General features: G+C 48.7%; 1 protein-coding gene across 1 annotated transcript in view; it reads left to right on the forward strand.

Annotated features, from left to right (window-relative positions):
• IGF2R (insulin like growth factor 2 receptor) overlaps nucleotides 1-22,906 on the forward strand; it is a 1,757,136-nt gene that overhangs the window by 493,181 nt on the left and 1,241,049 nt on the right. Inside the window, exon 18 of the mRNA XM_086927157.1 lies at nucleotides 14,403-14,565. Coding sequence (XP_086783283.1) covers nucleotides 14,403-14,565 — 163 coding nt within the window. The remainder of the gene's footprint in view (nucleotides 1-14,402; nucleotides 14,566-22,906) is intronic.

Raw genomic sequence — 22,906 nt, forward strand, 5'->3', positions numbered from 1 at the left:
ACAATTATTCTTAAAAATGTCAAAAGTGTGCAAGGGAAAATATAGCCTCCGAAATCTTCAAGGTTCAAACCCTGTGGGGAACGTCACAAATAAATACATGTTACCAACCTACATATGATTTGCCTTTTTGTGCCTGGGGTCCGAACAAGACTTCAAGGCCTGCAGTGATTGTGCCTTGATGCACTCCAAGGCCATTTGATACCAGTAAGTGAATATCTTCGTGTTAAAGCACCGCAAGACCCTACACTGAGGTCAGTTGAGGTCTAAAAGTAGACAGCGGTCCCGCTCCTGAGGTTGCTCATGCGACAGGCCATCTTTGGGATCTAAGTCCTCTGGCAAATCCAAGAAAAGGCATAAGAAGTCCAAGCCGGACTCACCCTATTCAGGCACTCCAAGGCAGCGTCTCTATATTCAGAGGCAGCACATGTGCATCGTCCTGCCAGGTTGCCTTCCCAAATTTGCTAAACTTTAAAGTTGATTCTGACCCCTGTTCTGCAGCAACCATAATTTCAGGTGCCTACGGCGATGCTACAGCAAATTGAGAAATTTCCCAAAGTCATGATGGAGCGTTTTAGCAAGTTACCAGCTACCTCTTGTACGCCTGTGGAACCCAAGGAGCAGAGAGGCCTCCCAATGGGGCTTCTGCCAGCAGGTCCACCCTTGGTGCCAGCTGTGCCCTGTGGATTCTCTCACGGCTCCTGACTGACTTCAGTACTAGTCCATCCCTTCCACCAAAATCCACTCCGGCTCACGACCCCCCATCGCCCATGCTAGCGCCATTGACTGGACAACAACGGTGAACCCATGGTGCAATCCAAAGTCGAATTGGTTCTGCCCCAACCACAACTGAACCATATGATCCTATATCTGAGAAGGAACTATTTAGCTACCCTTCTGATTCTGACACAGTGCTTCTATCTTCAGGAAAGGTTCATGTCCTCTGAGTAATTTGGCTCAGACTCTGATAAAAGGGGGCTATGGGGCTGGCAATGAGATTGCCCAGGCATACCAAAAGGAAAACCGGTACGATGATCTCCAGGATGCTATTGGCCTTGATACCACCCCAGACGTAGACTATTTTTCCCACCGGGCCCTGCCACTGAAGACAGCAAATTGTTTTCCATGGTTGTGTGGAGGGCGGTGGTGGAGGTTTTCTACTTTCAGCTTCCTACTCAGGAAGTTAAGACTAATATCTTGATTGAGTTACTAACTGACCAAACAAGTTCTGAGCCTCTTATTCCATTCAGCGAGGCTCAGAACTTGTTTGGTCAGGAAGAAGTACGTGGCCACCTGGAAAACGCAGATTGCTATGCACCACTGCCTTTCTTCTGTTGACCCAGCTTTTCTTAAGCCCAAGAGCCTAGTGGTGCAAGCATCGGCAAGTAAGGTAAATTCTAACTCATTTCCCACTACTCCCCCGACCCCCCCCCGATGGTGAATTGAGGAAGATAGAAATCTTTATAAAAGAAAGTTCTGCTTAGCCAGGCTAATCCCACGCTTTGTGAATGTCAGCTGCCTTCTGGTATGTTTCTCTCCGACCTTGTGGACACCACTCATTCTCAAGGAATGGCTAGCGGCACTAGTGCTTCACAGGCACGCCTAGATGCTTTCCACTGGGTTTTCGGGAGTCATCCAGGCTACCCTTCTGGACATGCAATTTAATTGTTCCCATCTTTTTTGGGACAAAACAGACTCTGCCCCATAGCACTTCCAGGATGATAGGGCCACAGCTTGCTCTCTGCTCCCAGCCACTTCAACAAATTAGCCTCACAGTGACTATGGTAGGAGCTCACATTATTGCCAATAGCCTCCTCTGGTGCAGTCATTGCCTCTGCTCTTAAGTCGCCATGGCCGCTGGTCCAAAGGAGTGGGCCAAAGGGGCTGGCCCAGCCCAGTCTTCTGCCCCTTCAGTTGCTGCACCCCACAGGCTTCTTTAGCATGCACTTGCAGGCACCCACCTGCCCTGTCGGAGGCAGGATCTGGCCTTTTCTTCCATGGTGGCAGGCACCTTACTGTTTCTCTAACCCTGCTGCACCATCCACCATTCTCAGAACATCAGATGGAGGATGAGAAGTCTCTCTTCCAGCAGGAAGTGCAGGCTTCTGTGGCCAAAGGAGCCATAGAGAGGGTCCTCGCTCCAGAAGTGGGTTGAGGTTGTTATACCCACTACTTCTGTCCCATGTTAGCCCTTTGCTCTCTCCATGCCATTCTAAAACAAGCATGGGCATAACGAATAGGTCTCGCCGCCAGGACCTAATAAGTGTTTACCCATGCAGGAGAATAGGGTTTGGTGCGGGAATGGGTTTGCACAAACAGAACCAAGCATATCCACGCACATGTACAGGCATATACACTCATGCAAATAAGCAGGGAAGAGGGAGCATGCAGGTTCCTGATCTACCAGCCAGAGTCAGTCCCCAGCTCCTCGTGCTGTCCAAGCAGAACCCCCTCCCGCACACTGCACCAGATGCCTTAGGCACATCTATTTTATTATCCGTAGTGACTAAATCAATGATATCATGGATACTGTGACAGTAAGCACTGTGGCACTGTTAATTGTAAAGTTACTGATTCAAAATAATAAAGTATTTTTAAAAAGCATGTCTCTTTAACAAAACAAAGTTACAAAAGGATTTTTTTTAATAAAGGTGCCAACTGGGAAGCCAATGTAGGTTTCCAGGCAATGTGTCTTGTTGCCGGGTTTAATAGAATGCCAGCTGTGTCACAGCCAGGTGGGAGATCCCTGGAGCTGTGACTGTCTTGTGTTTCTCAAGGACCTGCCACGCTCGTGTGAGTCGGCGCCTGTTCGCCTCTCCAGTATCTACCCTGGCCCTCGCCTGCAACAGCAACAATAAATACAACTGTGGAACATGGCAACACGTTTCTTGGTACTTTGAAGGGGAGCTGGGTGTTCTTTGAGAACATAAAGATTAGATGTGTGAGAGACAATGAAAGTTACACTTGTACTATTGTTTTCCGTGCATTTGGCTTCACGGTGTCCCTCAAGGCAGGAAATCCGCGAGGTGAAACGGCGGACAGAAATATTCATTGATTAGCCCTGATTTTAGAATACTATTGAATTTTCCAGTTCTTTGGGGCACTGAGTTTATTACATTTTGGATTTATTTTAAGAGCCTACTAGGGTGCTTAATGGGCCTACTGCAGGAAGCTGTGTGCCTAAACTCAACAGGTTTCAATTCTAGTCCGATAGCTCAAGAGGTTAACATGTCAGCTGCAAAGTTTATCTAAACATGTCACAGGCCTCAGTCCTGTAAGCGGGGGGAAGTCACTCGGTTAAGGCGCATGCTGCATAGCTGTGCGTGTTTCCTACACATAAAACGGCCCGGTAGTGATAGGGTCCCCTGCTTCCCACCACACCACTCCGCTTTCAGAGGGGCCGATAACAAAGAGGCATTGAGTGCTGAATTGAAGCAGGCTCGCGTTACCAGGCTGATGAAAATGTTATTTTCTTGCGCCTGTCTTGGCAGGATGCTGTCTGTGTAAAATGGTTTCAGCACTAAAGCTTATTGCGTGGGTCTCCCTGGTGAGTGAACATCTCCCGAAAAAGAGAATGTTATCACCCCTGGGTTAAGCGACCAAACTGTTCTCGCAAATGGTATGAAAGACAGTCTTTTCAAGAGTGTTTGTTGTCATGCTGTTAAAAGTAAGCAAAGGTGTGCACGTCCTCCGCCTCTCTACCGGTGGCACGCACCCTCCCACTGCCCCTCGCTCCTCTGTCTCTACGTGCAATCTGTCTGCCTTGGTCACTTGCGGGAGCGAGCAGGGGCACCATCTGTTTGCAAGTTAATTGCAAAGAGATGTTGCCACAGCTCGCTCGCTTAAGGGAATCGCCAAACGTACACGTGTTGCCATTGAAAGCAATGCAAAATGTGCACGTTGTTTGGCGAAAATGTGACTCGATTCCAAGAGGTCTCCTCCTATGCAGCGCATGCGCCCTGCGTAGGCAAAACCTAAACAGACAAGATCAAGATGCTCACTATTCTCCAGGTCCTGCCTGATCTTGACCATGGAGACTGGATGTTAGCGCTGCAACTGCAGAATGTTTTTTCTCCACATTCCCTTCCTGCAGGCCCACAGGCATTATCTGTGGTTCAAACTGTCTGAAGTTTTGTTGTTTGCGTTGACCCTAGCACGGCAAGGTCTTACTGTGGGCATTGCACAATTGAAGGGAACATCTTGCCTCTTTCAACCTTTTTGCAGTTGCCCGACCTGCCCTCATTATTCAAGTGACCAGTTGTGATGTGTTTCCTCAAAAAACATGCTTCCTTCCTCCCAGGTTGTTAAGTCCTAAAATGTAACTCTCATATTCCTCATGTGCGAGCCATTTGAGCCTCGCTCAAGACAATATTTCTTGTTCTCATAATCTCAGCGCAGCAGAGGAGTGAGTTACAGGTTTTGTCTTTCAGCCTGCCCCATACCACATTCTACCCAGGCCAATTTATTCTATGGACTCGAGTCTCCTCTTTCCAAAGGTTGGGACTCTTTTTTTGTTGGTTAGAATATCACTTTTCTGGCGTTCTTTGAACCACCACCACCACACCTCTAAGGAGGAGGAAAGACTACTGGCTGGATCTGAAAAGGGCTCTCCGCTTCTTCTTTGATCATACTAAAGAACAGAGATTGAAGGATCAGCTCTTTACCAAAGTCACTGGAGCATATTAAGGGAAGGTCAAGCAGAAGAGAAACAACTCTCAATGAATCGTACTATGCATTGAGTTGCTACACATGCAGGGTGCCTGTTCCGAACATTTGTCAGGCCGCCACCTGAGTATCACTCCATATGTTCAAGAGGCACTATTGTCTGGCCAGCCAGGTCCACCGGGAAGGGCACTTTGCCTGCTCGGATTTTCAGGACATTTTGGTTTGAGCCAATACACAGACTCTTATCCTGGGAGGTTGTGAGAAGTTGGCCTGGTATATGCTGTCCACTAATTAAATGTGGGCACCTTGCACCAGTCCAAACAGCCATTTTGGTGATTTAAGAGGTCAAAGATAACCTTAAAAATCTATCCAAGTGGTAGGTGTGGAGAGCAGCCTTCAGGCCTAGTCTTGAAGGAATGTTAAGCAGCTTGTTTTACCAGATTAAACCTTTACAGTATTGGTTAAATAAAAGGAGAACCACACTTTATTAATAAATACACATTTTTATAACTAATCTAGTACGACACAGTATCTCGCACACAAAGATAATCACAAAATACACGTTTGAACCAGCAAGGTCCAGGAGACTCACCACAGCAAGGGGAGTCAGGGCAGCCTTGGAGCAACCAGGGAAGCCCAAGAAAAGCAAAGTTGACCCTCAAGTGGACCCACAGGCCAGAGGCACAGGAGTCTCGAGAGGACCTCACGCGATTTCACCAAACAGCCCACGGAGCACTCGGTGCGAGGAGGCCGGGGTTTTTGGTAGGAAATGGTGCCAGAGGTTGGAGCTACTCTGATCCCAATGCATTTGTTCGGGAAACGCCAACAAGCATATGCACTTGCAAATGTACGCAGTGCACAGGGGTTCGTGTATTTCAGCCCCCACGTGGGATTCTGACCTCAAACTTGGTGAGAGGGCAGCTCGGACCTCGAGGGACGTAGAAACCCACCTCCTGTGTTTCTGAAGCTTTCGGAGTCCGTAGGACCTCAGGGTCAGCAGATCGGACAGCAGTGTTGTGGTGCCTTCGAATGCAATGGAGTGAGTCCTTCACTCCAAGGGAGATTTCTTCGGTTGTCCTTGATGCTCCACAGGTCCTGCATGGATCCTGTATGGTACCATGCCATGCTTTAGACTAAGAGAGAGGCTAAGTTGGGCCCAAACTAAGTCCAGCGACGTCTTGAGTTTCCAGACAGTCAAAGTTCAGTGGTTTCTGGATCAGAATCTTGTCCGCATCGAATCTAAGGTCCTACAGCCAAGTAAACCCTTTTGTACCCACTGGAGAGTTTGGACAGATTCAGGGGTCAGTGGGGATGTTTCTCCCATGTCCTTTGTCCAGTTTCGTGCCATAGCGGGAGCCTACTGGTTTGAACTGGACTATGCACAGGGGCACCAAATGTGCCCCTCATGCAGACAATCAGTCGCTTGCAAGCGCACCCACCCAGCCCTAATACACGAAATCCTGTCTGGGAGGTGGCCACAGGATGCCTGTTGTTTTGCCTTCCCCTGCTCGAGCTTAGCTCAGCAGCAGGAGGGCAGAAATGTCTCCTTGGTCGGCAGCAACCATTTTGTGCTGTTCAGGACTAGAAGGCTGGTACCGGGAACACAAGGGACCTCGCAAAGCTCGCTTCTGAGAGGTGGAATCATACCTCCCACCCCGATTACCGGTGTGGGGGGTATGATTTCAACATGTATGACACCAAACACGATAGGGTTAGTGTTGTACCCTGCACATACAGATACTGGAAACCATGTTGTATATTTCAATTCTTCTTTAATGGTTCCAGTTCAGGGTAGTATCAATCATAGTCCAGCCATGTACCAGCTCCTACAACTCCTACACCAGCCCCACCAGGAGCAGCCTGCCTAGCTGCTCAGCCCATCTCCAACTGTCACCACTCATCCACACAGGCACCCAGGCATTCCATTCATCAGTCACACCAACATTCCGTTACCATCTCTCACTCTGGCTGAGCAGCTAGGAGGACCTAGGCTGATTACATGTAAATGTAATACTTAGGATATAACAGTTCGTTTTAGCCGTTTTAGAGGTGGTCATAACCCGGTCGCATATTGCCACTTTATATGTCGTAAATGGCTGCTTCGCTGACAACCTGGAAGAATGGACTCCGCAGGCTGCAGGGGTGTTGTGCTTATGCACTGGCACCCTCTCACATAGAACCAAGCACCCTGTCCTAAGGATTATAAAGGCCTGCTAGAGGGGTGACTTGTAGGTTTCAAGTGCAGTGACACATAGATATAGTAAACCAATATCTTAAGTAAGTGGTGAATGCATACACTTTCATGGGCTGCTATGCAAGGCCCGTAGTTCCATTTTGCATGGCCTTTCATGGGTGGCATAATACATGCTTCAGCCCATGGGAGGCCTCTGGGGTACCTATGACCTGGGTAGATGGGTACCATATACCAGGGACTGACAAGGGTACCCCAGTATCCAATCTGGAGTGTACCCAAGTGTTTAAGGAAAAAGCAGATAAACTGGGATCTTACTTTGCAGAATCCCAGTAAGTTAAGTCAAAAACAGTATCACATTTAGCAAAAAGTGGGTGTAACCATAAGAAGCAGATCCTTCTTTCCCACAGAGGTACTGGTTGAGTACCTATTCAAAATGTGAGCAGTGTGGGGTTAGAAGTCTGTATCAGAAGAATAAGCTACTTGCTTTCGGTAGCACTCTTTTTAGTAGAGACTCTATCTAACCGTAGATTACTCACGGGCCCTCCTATCCACCCCATTCTGTGAACTGGGCTATTTCACTTTTATAAAAATCCTATTTTGGAGATTTGCACGCTGGTCAAGACTTCTTTGATTTAGACTGCACGCCTAAGGGCGCAGGCGGGTCGGAAAGCAACTGATAGTGTGCATGGATGGGACTTATTTATGGCTGAGCACTTCATGTCCTGCATGGAATGACATTGACGGGAAGCTGTCAACACCACACTACCGGCACACAGGGGTACTGGTGCAAAATTTCAGGATCCAGTCTGATACCTGGGAAATAGTCAAAAGGTGAATCTGCAGTTAGTCTCTTCCAGAAAAGTTAGTATCCGAAAGAGACACGTTAGTGATAGATTCCTTACCTTAGAATATCCCCAGACGTCAGACTGGATCCGGAAATTTTTGCGTAGCAGTACCCTTGCGCGTCGGTAGGCGTCGTCTGCGGCGCCGCGTCCGTCGTCCGCGTCGTGGGCGCCGTGATGACGTAGTCTGAGTACTTAGACGCCGCCTCTGCGTGCTGACGTCAGCTCTTCTTCTTTTTTCCGCACCAGCAAGCGCAGATCTGGAAAAAGCAGTAACCCGTAGTCAATTTTTGACTAACTTTTTGGAATCACTTTTGATCATTTCTCGAAGTCTTACGACTTTGATCGGTGCCGTAGGGGTACCTGGATTCGAGCACTGCGAGGATTGCAACCGCACGATGTCGGTCACGGATCCTCACCACCTATGCCTAACTTGTCTAGGCGTCGACCACGATGACCAGGCCTGCTCCCACTGCCGGGCCTTCTCTTCAAAAGCCAGGCTGGAGCGGTCCCGCAGGCAACTCGAACTCCAGCAGTCTGCCCCGTGCCGCCAGAGGTCCCGGTCCCGTTCCCATGGGAGGTCGAGGGACAGGTCGCGGGGACGGAGCCTCCACAGCTTCGGGAGTCGGCACCACTCCTCCGGGTCGAAGTCGTCGTCCGGTAAGAAACACAAGAAGTCGAAGAGGCGTCATCGCTCTTCTGACTCCCCCCGACGCTCGCGCGACACGGCCGGTTCGGGTGACACCGCCCGCGCGGCTCCGCCGGAGTCGCGGGCATCGTGGCCTGCCCCACACCCTCCGGTCCCTGGGCACGGCACGACGCGACGCCGGGGGAGATCGAGCGCTTGACCATGAGGAACCTCTCTTCCCCGACGGGCTCCGCGGCGCCTTCGGGCCTAGCAGACCTGTCTGGGGCCCCTAGCGGGTCGGGGGCTTTGGCCCCGACGCCATCGAGTGCTTCGGGCCGACGCCGCCGGCGCCGCAGGGCCCGGCGCCGCATGACGCCACGGTCCCGGCGCCGCAGGGCTCAAGGGTTTAGACGCCACTGGCGCCGCAGGACCCCACTGGACCCGCTTCGGGATCTGGGTCGTCGCCGGTGGACCCTACGACTCCCCGGTGTCGGTCCGCCAGGTGTCACTTCCGCCGCCGTCCTCAGGCGGCGCCGTCCGCGATGCCTCCTTCCGACGTCAGAACGGCGCCACTGGGCGCCACTTTCGACGGCGCTTGGGGAGTTTTACTTCAATGAACCGGCCCCATTAATTGAAAACCCTGAGTATCAGAAGATGGGGGATGAGGAGGATTGGGAGGGGTCTGAGGACCCTCTGCCCCGAGAGTGTCAGTCTCAGGAGGACTGGGCAGGGGAACTTGGGGAGGCCAGTGGTCTGGACACCTCTCCAGACACTGGTTTTGTCTCCCCCCCCCCCCCCCACCGTCGCTCAAAGGAGGGGGCAACCTATAGTGTGGTGTTGATGAGGGCTGCCAAGGCCTTGGGCCTTGAGCTCCCCGTCGCGGCCGTGCGGACTAACCTCCTCACTGAGGTCCTTAAACCGCAGTCCAGCTCGGCCGAGCCTCTGCTGCCATTTAATGAGGCCTTGACCGACGTTCTTTTGGGCACTTGGTCCAGGCCCGCTACAGGTTCGCCCGTGGATAGGAACGTGGCCAGACGCCACCGCCCGGCTCCGGGCGACCCATGTTTCCTGTCCACCCACCCCACCCCCGAGAGCCTGGTCATCCAATTCCCAGACCGCATTCCTGTCGTCTACGCCGGACAGGGAATCCAAGAGGTATGAGCAGTACGGAAAGAAGACCTTCTCCTCCCTTAGTCTGGGACTGCAGTCTTCTAACACCGCATGCCTCTTGGGCTGCTACACCCACTCTCTGTGGGAGACGGTTGCGGAAGTACTGCCAGAGTGTCCGTTGGAGGTACGGGCCAAACTCTGCCAAGCCCTTGTGGAAGGCTGAGATGCAGCCAAATATTCTATCCTATTGTGGGCTGGATACCACGACTCACTAGGTAGAGTGATGAGAACGACGGTGGCGGTTAGACGCCACGCCTGGTTGAGGTCCGCCAACTTTTCAGCCGTTGTCCAAAACACACGGATGGACATGCCGTTTGATGGCCGTTGCCTTTTTAGCGACAAGGCAGACCATGCGCCTGAGCGCTTTAAGGACTCCAGGGCTACGGCCAAGTCCTTAGGCCTCTCGGCCCCGTGCCAGCACACTGGTGCCTTTCGCTCCTTTCGTGGCCAAGGAAGGGGCGCCCCCACCCGTGCCGCCAGCCACACGCCGAAGCTACCATCCAGCGCGGTGGCGGCCGTGGAAATCGCCGTGGAGGCGGTCGGGGACAACGGCGAGGCCAGTCCACATCCTCCCTCGCAGCATCCGCCTCTAAACCCTCCTAGTCCGTGCTTTTCGGCCCATGTGACGCCAGTGGGGGGCAGGGTTCGCCATCACCACTCTCACTGGCGCACTGTCACTTCGGACAGGTGGGTGCTGCAGATCGTCCGAAGGGGCTACTCCCTCCCCTTCGAGACGACTCCTCAAGCCATGCCACTGCAGAACCACTGTGTATCGGGGGATCATTTGCAGCTTCTCCAGGAGGAAGTTTCGGCCCTCTTGGCCAAGGGGGCCATCGAGCGCGTTCCTGGGTCAGAAGTAGGACGTGGTTGCTACTCCCACTACTTTCTGGTACCCAAGAAGGGCAAAGGGGGCCTACCCCCTCTCTTGGACCTAAGGAACGTCAACGGCTTCCACCGGAAGGAGAAGTTCAAAATGCTGACTCTGGCTCAGGTCTTAGCTGCCCTGGACCCAGGAGACTGGATGGTAGCGTTGGACTTGCAGGATGCCTACTTCCACATCCCCGTCCTGCCGGCCCACCGGCGTTACCTGCGGTTCATGGTGGACCACGAGCACTTTCAGTTTACCGTGCTCCCCTTCGGCCTTACCAGCGCCCCACGGGTGTTCACGAAGGTGATGGCGGTGGTCGCAGCTCATCTGCGCAGGTTCGGGGTTTCAGTCTTCCCCTACCTCGACGACTGGTTGTTGAAGGCGGGCTCGCCCCAGACAGTGGTCAGCCACCTCCAGACGACGGCAGACCTCTTGTACCAGCTGGGGTTCTCCATCAATGTGCTGGCTGACGTCACACCTGTGCCCCTCTCAGAAGCTCCTTTTCATCGGAGCAGTTCTCGACTCTGCGCAGTTTCGGGTTTACCCATCCGAACAGCGGGTTCAGGATATACAGGCTCTGATTCCAGTATTTCAGCCTTTATCCCGAGTTTCGGTCAGGTTGACGCTGCGGCTTCTGGGGCTGATGACCTCCTGCATCCTTCTGGTGCATCACGCCCGTTGGCGGATGCCGGCTCTGCAGTTGGACCTGAAGTTTCAGTGGGCCCAGCATCAGGGCAACCTGTCCGACCATGTCCTGATCTCGGAGGGCACTGCGAGACCGCTGCAGTGGTGGCTCACGGACCGCGATTGGGTCAGCAGCAGATCCCTCTCCCTTCCCCAACCGGAGCACGTAGTTGTGATGGACGCGTCCCTCCAGGGCTGGGGAGACCACATGGGAGAGGTGGAGATCAGAGGCCTCTGGTCTCCGGCGGAGTCCCGGCTCCATATCAACCTTTTGGAGCTGCGGGCGATTCGTCTAGCACTGAAGGCATTCCTCCCCTCTGTCCGGGGGAGTGTAGTGCAGGTGTTCACAGACAACACCACCGCCATGTGGTATTGCAACAAGCAGGGCGGGGTGGGGTCATGGACCCTCTGCCAGGAGGCTCTGCGCCTCTGGCAATGGCTGGAACATCAGGGTGTGACCCTGGTGGTTCAACACCTGGCAGGTTCTCTGAACGCCAGGGCGGACGAACTCAGCCGCCAGTGCATGATGGATAACGAATGGCGTCTGAACTCGGACGTGGCGCAAGGTCTCTTTCAGCAGTGGGGAGGCCTTGGCTAGATCTATTCGCCACCGAAGAGAACGTGCAATGTTATCAGTTCTGCGCGTTGGAATTTCCAATGCGGCACTCGCTCGGAGATGCTTTTCGTCGTGAGTGGAGTTGCGGTCTGTTGTACGCCTTTCCGCCTATACCACTTATGCCCACAGTGCTGAAGAAGATGAGGCGCGCCAGGGCACAAGTCATCCTTGTGGCTCCGGACTGGGCACGAAGGTACTGGTATCCCGAGCTACTCAGTATGTCAGTCGATCCCCCGGGTTCGTCTGCCTCTTCAGGAGGACCTTCTGTCGCAGCAGCAGGGGACGGTCCTCCACCCGAACCTGTCCAGTCTCCACCTCCATGCTTGGAGATTGAGCGGCGACAGTTGAGGCCATTTGACTTGCCTCCTGAAGTCTGTAACATCATTCTGGCAGCCAGGCGTCCCTCCACTAAGTCGGTATACGCCTGCAGGTGGAACAGATTTGTGGCATGGTGCAGAGCAAAGGCTGTGGATCCTCTCTCTGCCCCTCTTTCTGTGGTTCTTTCTCTTGCCCAGCAGGGCTCTGCTCTGGGCACTATCAAGGGCTACCTTTCTGCCCTTTCAGCCTTTCTGAGGCTGCCTGATCAACCTTCTTTGTTCAAGTCCCCTATTGTTAACCGATTCTTGAAAGGCATCACGCCTACGTTCCTTCCTGTGCCCTTTGTGATGCCTCAGTGGGACTTGAACTTGGTTCTTACTTTTCTGATGTGCGCTCCCTTTGAGTTACTTCACAACTGTCCTCTTCGCCTTCTCACTTTGAAGACTGCCTTCCTGGTAGCCATCACCTCTGCCAGGAGAGTGAGTGTGAGCTCCAGGCTCTATCCTGTAAACCTCCTTTCCTTTCGGTCCATCCAGACAAGGTTGTGTTGCGGACACGGCCCTCTTTTCTACCCAAGGCAGTCACGGCCTTTCACATTGGGCAATCTATCACCTTGCCCACCTTCTTTCCGCCTCCGCATCCCTCGAGAGAGGAAGAGAGGCTCCACCGTCTGGACCCAAAACGGGCGCTCTCGTTCTATCTGGATCGCACACGCCAGTTCCGGGTGGATGACCGACTCTTTGTTGGTTACGTGGGCAATAAGTAGGGGAAAGCGGTGCACAAGCGGACCATCTTGCGTGGATCATCTTGTGTATCCAGGCGTGTTACCCCTTGGCTAAGAAGGAACCCCCTGTGGGGCTGAGGGCTCATTCCACTCGAGCCACGGCTACTACTACTGCCTTGGGCTGAGGAGTGCCCTTGCAGGACATTTGCCAGGCGGCTACGTGGGCCTTGCTGCACACGTTTGCAAGACACTATTGCCTGGACAGCCAAGTCCAGAGGGATGGCTTCTTTGGCCGTTCCGTCCTCCAGGACTTTCTGGTGTGATTATTGGTTCGCAGACCCACCACCGGGGTTGGTATTGCTGGGGTATCTATTCTAAGGTAAGGAATCTATCACTAACGTGTCTCTTTCAGATGCACAAGTTACTATTTGTGTAACGATATATCTGTAAGAGACATTAGTTAGTGATAGATTCCTTACCGACCCACCTATCCTCTCCGTTCTGTGAACTGATATCTAGGGTTAAGGTCATCCCCTTTCAGGGCCCTAGTTTCAAGGCACCAGTGTTGGTTTTTAGCATAGCTCTGCGTTTCTGGCGTGGAAAAGCTGTCTAAGAACTGATGTCTGCACGCGGAGGCGGCGTCTAAGTACTCCGATGACGTCATCACGGCGCCCACGATGCCGACGACGGACGTGGAGCCGCAGACGACGCCTACTGATGCGCAAGGGTACTGCTACGTAACAATTTCCGGATCCAGTCTGACGCCTGGGGATATTCTAAGGTAAGGAATCTATCACTAGCTAATGTCTCTTACAGATATATTGTTACACAAGTAGTAACTTGTGCTACTGAAGTTAAGTTCGTCCAGGATAACTTATCAGCAGGTCCTTGGTGAACAGGCCCCATAGAGTATGTAAAGTAGCTATGTCTCCACTCCCATTGTTTAGATCATCTCCCTCCATCTGCAGGGGTGTGAGCAATACACTTCTGCTGTCTGGGAGAACAGTTATCTGCCTCCATCTTTTCAACAAAATGCCTGGGGTATCCAGAATTGGACCCACTGGCCTTCATTATTATTATGGTTGTAACAAACCGTGTTACATTCACCAACACGCTTAACACACATTCTGGATAATAGCACAAATGGCCGGGTAAGTTCATAGATGGGATACTTTAAACAGGTGGACTAGTAGGCCCTACACTCCAGTGACCAAGATAATTGTTTGATCACGCTAGTGATCCTTAAAATATGGTATGCTGCCATCAATCCCTCTAAGTACTAAACACAATGACTGAGATAGTTCTCTGTCAAAATGACAGTATGCTTGGTGCGTCCCTCCAGTTAACAGGACACGCCAGAACTTCTTGAAGTCAGGGATATGCCTAGACCTCTGTGCTCACACTAGATTACTGTGGTGCCAGGGCCAAAATGTAAAAAGTTGGCATACTGTATACATGCATTCCACCACTTGTAGCTATGAACCCCGCCCATTCACCATGTAGAGGACATTCCTTAGATCTTCTATAATCCAAATGTGTGCATCACTTATCCTCAACCATTTAGAGGTACATACTATAATTACCAGATGGAAATAAGAGGGCTCATGTGTTACATCATTGATGAAATTAAGTGTATCTTTTGCCTTTTATCCTTCAATCTAAAAGTACCTAACAAATGTTTTCTTCGAAATTGCAGCTTGTCAAGGTTCGCTGAGACCAATCCTGAAAATTGGTATGCAATGGACACTTCTGCAGATCAGAGGAAGAAGTACTACATAAATGTGTGCCGACCCTTGAATCCTGTTTTAGGATGTGACCAAAATACGTCAGTCTGTCAGATGAAGTATGAAAAAGATCATGTAAGCTATTTTTATTCCTAAACTTATAAGTCATTTAGAGGCTGCAACTTTCTGTGAAATGTATAACTTATTTGCATTTTGTAAAAGAGTGACAAATGATAAATGTCTGTGTATAAAAGGTGCTCTTGCTGTAGATTAGATCTCTTATGAAAGAACATCCAGTGTTTGCTTGTGGCTAGAAAGGAGCATAGACCATGCTGAAGCTTTGGAATCATGAATGTATTGATTACCATTCCATATCTCTTTCAGGAGGCCACATAGCTTACCAGTCTTCCTCCTTCGATCTTTTGTTGTGATGTGTTTTTTTTAATATACTTTGCTTCAAGTTTGAAGGTCTTTCTGTAGATGTCAATGTAACTGCGTGGGCTATTCATGAACCTCGAACCTCTTTGCTGTGCTGTTTGTCTGTACTTGTCTTTTCATGTTTCAGTTTGAATTAGTTTTTGTTGAGCATTGGCAGTTCCATAGTCCCATAGTTAAAATACTTTATTCGGTATTCTTTCATAGAAACCATATAAGTAACATTTTAAAATACAACACATTCGATGTCTTAAAAGCAATAAATTGATAACAGTGATTCACAATGATAAAAACGATTTAAAACTGCATTGTTACAAGAAGGGGGGGGGGGCAAAATGACCATTAGAAAAGACATTTGAAGCACAGTAATTTTAAAAATCCAGACATTTTCTGTAGTTCGTTGCGCATTTCAGGAAGCCGGCCAGAAACTGGTTACAGTCAGGTTTAAAGCAATTGCAAATAAAACAGAGCAGGACGTACTTGTGCACAATTTCGCTTTTTTAAAAGGGATTTCAAATAAATAGACCTGGGCATTTCATAGTATTTACAAAAAAACATGAAGTGAAATAGGTCCTGTGGAGACTTAGTCGCAGCCACAGGAAGCCAACACACTCCCTTTGTGACTGCCCCTTGGAACTGCTAATAGATAATGCTGAAGGTTAAATCTGAGCCTAGTTAGTAGAAATCGCTCATAAGCAGGCAGCGGCCACAATAGATACGGCTCAATATCAAGAGTGGTTTTAAGTATCAAATGTGTCCTCACACTAGGTTTTAGTAGTTCTTTCTCTACTCTTTCCATTTTCCTAATTTGTGTGAAGGAATGTTTTACAAACTCGACATCCAGACTATGTATGCCTTCAGGATTTAAAAACAAGTCCAAGCGTCCCAACTCATGAAAACTGGTTTTTAGGTATTTGAACCAGGGGATATTTGTCATATGATCAAGGCTCGGGATCTTTCTGAGTATGGTGTGAGTGAGATTGCCATAGTCAGCATCTGGTGTGTGCAAAAGTTAAACATGTTTATTGCTTGCCCAAGGTGTGATAACTATGAGGGGATGGTGTTGAAGAGCATCTGCAACAGACAGGCACACTTTCAGGTCTTGAGTGTAAGGAAGATATTTGTATAGTGTAGCTGTTACCCAAGGAGCTGTCCTGACACATTCGAGTAATGATGGGGGTGCTTAGGTTGGTGTGTAGTTGTATCCTAAAGTTATTTTATACATTTAATAGTATTAAAACACCTTTTGTTTTTGTATGTGTGCCACAATGTTGGTGTTTAAAAAAAGCTTTACAATGTTTTATGTGCACTACCCTCCCCTTTCTCTTTCTGCCAGGAAAGTACAATGACAGCCCTTTTATGCACGTACACGTGTGTATTTAGGCCAATGTCGCAGGCTTTTTCTACAAAGGAGGCTTGGGGGGAGAATATCACCAAAGTCTCTTGCAAACAGGGGTATGTTATTGGTTGAATAGCAACAATTTAGCATGAATGTTTTATATGGCACAAGCTTATCCTTCAATATCTTTACTGAAATATTCTCAAGAGTCGTTTAGAGAGTGTGGTATTTTCCAGCTCTTAACAGGAAAACATGAAGTCGAGCATAGTATATTCAGACAAAAGGAACAAAATGAAACTGCATAAAAGGGCTTTGAATATACTTATTTACTTCACCAGAAGCTTGAAAGACTGTGTCTGGTGACCATAAAATCTAAGTTTTCTTTCAAATTTAAAACGCAGGGTGGATGCTAATGTGCAATAGACAGTGCATTCAAAGGTGGACCTTGTGTGTTCAATTGTACGTAACAATTTTGTGCTCACAAGTCCTGCAATTTGCAAAATCATAGGGTCTGTGAAAGCTACATTGTTAAGTGCAATGTACTAAACCTATTTTGTGGAAGAGGCTTCCCAGCTCTCAAAGTGTGTTTTGCTATCCATTCTGTTAATTAGTTAGAGCAATAGAGAATCTTCACCTCATTTTTTCAAGTTGCAGGGGTACACAGAACAAGGGGCCCAAGAGAATCAGTTTTAACACAGTTTTTGCAGTTTCATGGGATGTCAACCTTTAACTGCAATAGTATTTTTATTTTTATTTTTTAAATTTTTGTAAACCTTTATTGTGCATGAAAAAAGGGAACAAATACGGGCCTACAACCGTCAGGCCGGCCACGTTACATTTGAAGCACAAAAGTGAGCAATACAGGTTCTCAGTGACATCACGTTGCAACTAGAGTTAAGAAGCGCCACACTGAAATAGTCCGTGCCACCAAGAAACAGGAGCATTTAAGGTTAATTTTTAAAAGTTTTTTGTTCTAAATGCAATAACGAAGAATAGTAATCAAAGAGTGCTGAGTCCGCACGGTAACTTAAGAACATGAGCAGGCAACATCAGAGTTTGCAATAGCAGCGGGAGCCAGCACCCCCCAAACAGTATGATGGTTCAAGTATAAGCAGCAGGATCGTCAGTCAGCTGTTGCGCATCATGTACATCTCTACCCACTCCCCACCTACCCCTACCACGGACCCAGAACAGAAAGAGATAAGAAAAGCGCAGATAGAGAGAAAAAAGTTAAGGCCCATAGAAACTAAATAAAAATGAAATCTAACCCCCCACCCTACACTCATGCAGAGGCTACGGCCTACCCCCCCCCAGCAGTGTGTCTGTCGCCCCATAAAGAACCCGAAATTTAGAAACAGAAAAAGGAAGAAAGAAAAAGAAATGAATATCAAAAATACCTGAAATATAGAGAGGAAGAGAAGGAATCCTAATCCAAACTCTCACAAAAACAGAAACTCGGAGGAGGGCCAGGAACACTTAAATCTGGACCCCCAGCCCGCACCAAGTCCACGCCCCAGCAATTATAACCCACAGAAGTACAAAGCATTTGCATCCATTAAAGAAGACTAATAGCAACAGTATAGTCGCACAATGCATCTAAGGGGTAAGACAGTTCAGGTACGAGCCAGCAGAACATTTAAAAATCCAGGGAAGACGTCGCCATCAGCACTTATCATCGGGCTACCTGACCACAGAATTCCCACCCCATAGATATAAACCAGCAAATGTGCCCAGCAAGTACAACCTCATGTGGGAAAACATTACACAGAGCATATTAACAATACCAAGGCATCAGTTCAGTCCGGGTCTCCGCTAGCCAAACAGACAGAGTCAGCGCCAGGAATGCCGTCAACCCTGGCCCGAGCGTCGAAAGTCTTCCAGAAATGGCCACCGCTGAAAACAAGCCGAGAGAAGAACAAAGGACCAAGATGGCCGTCCTCGATATAGAAGAAATATAGGAGAACGAAATGGATGCCCCCAATCATCAGTGGTTCCAATGCCAAAAAGGATCAGCTCATCGACGCATACAGGAGGAGGCACATCGCGTCTAGGAAGATAAGAGGCTCCGGGGGCAGATGTAGCAGGGAGGACAGGCAACCGAGGAGTCACCGAGGGATGCTGAGGCAGCAATTGCAGAGGCAGAGTCTCAGGCTTCGGAAGAAGGGGAGACAATGTATCCGAGTCTCCAGCGACGGGCAGAGCCGATTCATTGTATCCAGGGAGCGCCCGCTGTACTGGATAAGCCTGCCGAGACACAGTATCCACTTGGGGAGCATTTGTTCAGGCGCCCCAGTGCGAGTGCCACCTCGTCAATCTTGCGACCCAGCTGGCGAGTATTCCGTTGCCATGCAGTCTGTAAGTCCACAATGGCTCCCAGGATATCACTGTAGTCCAGGGTCCGCCGCGGTCCCGCACAATGCCAGCCTCGGGTCGATGTTAACGAACGGGTAAGAGCAGGCAGGACAGGGCAGACACGGGACAGGGAAGCACTCCCGTCCCCGTCCTCAGGGTCCGGCGCCATCTTCATCTCCTCAAGAGGACCCCACAGGAGAGAGAGCGGTAACGTCCGTGACACACAGCATCAGGCAGGGGCTTCGGTGTAAGTACGGCTTAATGTACAAAGCAGGCTCTCCGTGATTGTCCCTCTACCGCCGGACCCTCAGGCCGATCCACGGCAGAGAAGGCACCGCAAGATGGCGTCGATTCAGCCCGCCCGCAGCACAACAAAGGAGGCGGCAGGGGAAGGGATCCTGTCTCGCCAGCACGTATCGCCACCAGGGCAGGAGTTTCACCAGGTCGGGAGGAGACCACACCGTCTCCCTCCACAGGCGGAAGCGCACTTCGAGCACCGGCACCTCCACGGTCCGTCCCCCGGACCCCGGTGTAGTACGTTCAGCAGCGGAGATCGGGGCAGGTTGAGAACGGCAGACGGCTCGCACAGCGAGTTCACCTTCAACCCAGCCAGCAGAGACCTCGGAAAGCGCGGTTACAAGCAGCGCATTCAATACGTCGTGTCACCGCAAGAGTTAGTCAGGATTAAGCACAGGATGCCGGTGCGGGAGTAAAAGTTCGCGGAGCTGGGAGCCTACACGTCCGTCCTGTCGGCCATCTTGGCTCCTCCTCCCCTGCAATAGTATTTTTAAGAGGTATGTTTAATAACTATAATACTGTTGATTTTTTCTTTTTTTTATTAATCACATCAAAAATTGTGACTAAAATGAATATGTGTAAAATGGAGTAATAACCAATGAATATTTAGGTTAAAGTCTATACAGAATGTACCCCCAAAAAACCTTAAGAGTTATTTTATTAGTATAAATACAGTACAAGTAAATTCAATGTAATCTGGTGTGACAAAGTCATGTTGACTTTTCAACTCCTATATGAGGCTTGCAACACTATCCCCATCAGGGTGGAGGGATACATATCCAGAAGATCCTCTAACATTCTGTGTAAAGCCATGCATGATATAAAACGGAATACAAAAATCTTGAGGCATCACAAATTCATATTGGCACAAATTCAATTGAATTTGTGTGCATGCTTACACTAACTCATGGTGATGATACCCAATACAAATAATACAGTTTATGGATTAAACCTTTCACCTGTATTTTAACATGCTGTTTAGAGTACATGGTGAAAATAGATTCTGTGATTGTATTCACCAATACATGTAGTTCATCATGCAATATTATATAAGACATTTTAAAGTTTGTTTTTACAATGATCACAGGCCTCAATTCTATCAGGATCAGTCTGGTGAAGCTGCAAAACAATTCAAGGGGTTCAACGTACCAGTGTGTTAAAAAGGTGTAAGGAACATCTGTATTGCCCAAACTCACAACTAGTAGTAGTAAAGGTATTATGAGAAGGTGAGACTTGTACACGTTGAGTAGTGAGTAATGAGCACAATGGATAAAGAAGTGACAGAAGTTTTCACAGAAAGTTTCCTATGAGATGTTCCAAAAATAATCAATTGCAGTTGCCTGCTAGGTTGTAAATACATGTTCGAAGGAACTGCTGCTGGAAAAAGTGCCTATGGAAGTTTGTGAAAAAACATAGAGGGCATCATAAAACATGAAGATAGAGACAAAAATTAGGTTACAAATTGTTTTAGCAAAAATTAAATATGAAACAAAAGGAATCAAAGTTGAAAAAAATTAGGAGGCAACAAATGAACTTAAGGACACTGTGGAGAAAGAAACACTTGCTTCAAGGTCACCTCAATTAGAATCATCATTATTAATGATATTCCCCTGGAATTTGACATACCATAGTTAATGTTGAAGTACAAGGTAAAAGAAAAAAAATACCAATTACTGAAAAATCAATAAAGTGCAAAAGCCGATTTGGGTTATATTGTAGAGGACTTATTTCAAAAGGTGAGAACATCGCTCAATTTTATTGAGAACGGGTCATTTGTGGAGTTAATCTTTCACATTATGTAAAATACGTAACATTATTTCAGACCTTATTATGAGAGTGTTTTTAAGAGTATCAAAAGTGGAAATTCATGATAGCCGTTAATGACCTAAAGTAACCAGATTACAACTTCAATAATTGCTATCACAAAACGTTTGTTAATTTGGAGCAAACACATTTATTTGATGTAGACATGTTGGATACTAAGAATGTAATACATCATGAGTATAAACAATTGTGGTTGGTATAGACAGTTAAGTTTGTATTAATAAATAATAGTGTATTGCAGAACCCATAAGTTCGTAGTTCTAGCCGCCTAATTGTGCCACGTTTTGCCAATTCAAAGGTCTTGTTTAGGCCCTGATCAATGCTGTCAAAAATATAAATCCATTGATGTTCTTTTAGCAGCATTCACTCTGAGATATCACCCCTTCTTACTGGTGGATATACCGCCTCAACTGTCTTCTTTCTCAGGTCATTCGTAGCTTGTGTGCACTGAAATGGTGTACTAAGGTTGTATTTTAAAATTGGCAACTTACCCTGCTTTCATGGTGTATAAAATAAACTGTCACTTTCTGAGTGGTGCTTCCTAAGTACAGAAGGTTACAAAGGCATATCATATTCATAATGTTACTGTTAATGATGAGGGTACATTTCTACGATCATTTTCAAATGTGAAAGTTCTATTAAAGAGACTATTACTGCTTATGGTTTGCAGTAGCATGAAATTATAAAAATTGGGTTAACAGATTGCATTGGAGATATTGTACTCCCTCCCCATATGACGTATTGGCTTTTTTCTTTCCTCTACATTTGTCTCCTTAATTAATTGTGTTAGCCAGGTTGTTTTCCAAACCCCAGTTTTGCGATTGGTCATTTTTCAGTGAGACCTATCAGTCCATAGGTCACATCGCACAATCTGAGATCAGTTGCACAACTTTGATGTGCAAATATGTAGTTACTGAGACGAGTCACAGGTAATAAAACATGCAGTTATGACATTATAATAGATACTCGGTTGTGGAGAAAGAGCACACTGGAGCTCCTTCACACTAAGCACCGTTCAACTGTCATCCAACCCCTTTCCAAGTTTCCAACGCCACTTACATCATAGCGTTCCATCTTAGAATGTTTATTGAGCCTTTGCGTGTAAGCATGAACAGGCCTAAGGTAAACATAGAGTATTTCACATTTTCTTATCTTCCAAAACAAAAAAAGTAGAATCACAAGTCACAAAGAACATAATTCGGGACAACAGTAGGCTTAAAAGAAAAGAGAAAAACATGACCAAACTTAGTAAACACCAGAAAAACTAGACCTGCTTTAACAAAAGAATAGAATAAATAACGCAAGAATAAGATGCAAAACCTACGTGGTTCAAAGATAGTTTAGGCACCTTCATGTAGTTCGTTTTCAAAATTACATGCAAAAACTACTTGGCTTAACAATAGTTATAGCACTTTTACATGGTCTGTTGCCATCTTTTGATGAGTTTTCAGCAACTTGTCCACCATGTTTCTCCCAATAACCTAGACCAACCACTTTTTCACCACTAACAAAATGTTGACTCTGTCTCATGACACTTTTCCTCAGTGTAAAGACCACTCCCTTCATTGTTCTCTGGCATTTTCTTTCCTACCTTTCCTATTCTCACCAGTTTCCACCAATGATCACCATTAACTTTAATGTCAGGGGGGCGTGGCTTGGACGCCGAGGGTGATGGCGGCGTGAGCCCAGAGCTCCGTGCCTCTTCCCCTCGTTCATCCTGATTAAGACGGCGAGGAGCCCAGGCGAGCCCCGGAGCAGAGGGGGCGTATCGCGGAGGTTTGCGGGGCACGAAAGGAGCCGCTGCGAGGGCTGCTTGGCCGAGTACGGCCGCCGAACACCAAAGCGGCCGGAGCCGGAGGGAGGAGGCGACCAAGATGGCGGCTGCGATGTGGAGCCGAGGGCGCTAAGACTGGCCTGGCTGCCCGCTGCAACGCGGCTCTGTGGTCGGACACGGCCGCCGGCTAAGAGGCGACCGGAGATAGGCGTCCCTCGAGACCGGAGGGACCAGCGGACCTGGTGACTGCCACTGCTTCAGTCGGAGGGGCCGGCCATCATCGTGACGCAGGCGGCCGCACTGAGGAAGACGGCCGCCCGGAAGCGCCTGTGCTTGCGGGAGGAAGGGAGCGTGGACCGAGCCCCGAGCACCGGAGTCTGCCCTGGGACCCCCCCCCCCGGCGAGAAAGGAGGTGAGAGGAGGGGACCGCGCAGCAGGCCGGGGGGGGGGAGGAA

This window comes from Lissotriton vulgaris, chromosome 6 (genome assembly GCF_964263255.1).
Source record: "Lissotriton vulgaris chromosome 6, aLisVul1.2, whole genome shotgun sequence".
NCBI classification, from domain to species: domain Eukaryota; kingdom Metazoa; phylum Chordata; class Amphibia; order Caudata; family Salamandridae; genus Lissotriton; species Lissotriton vulgaris.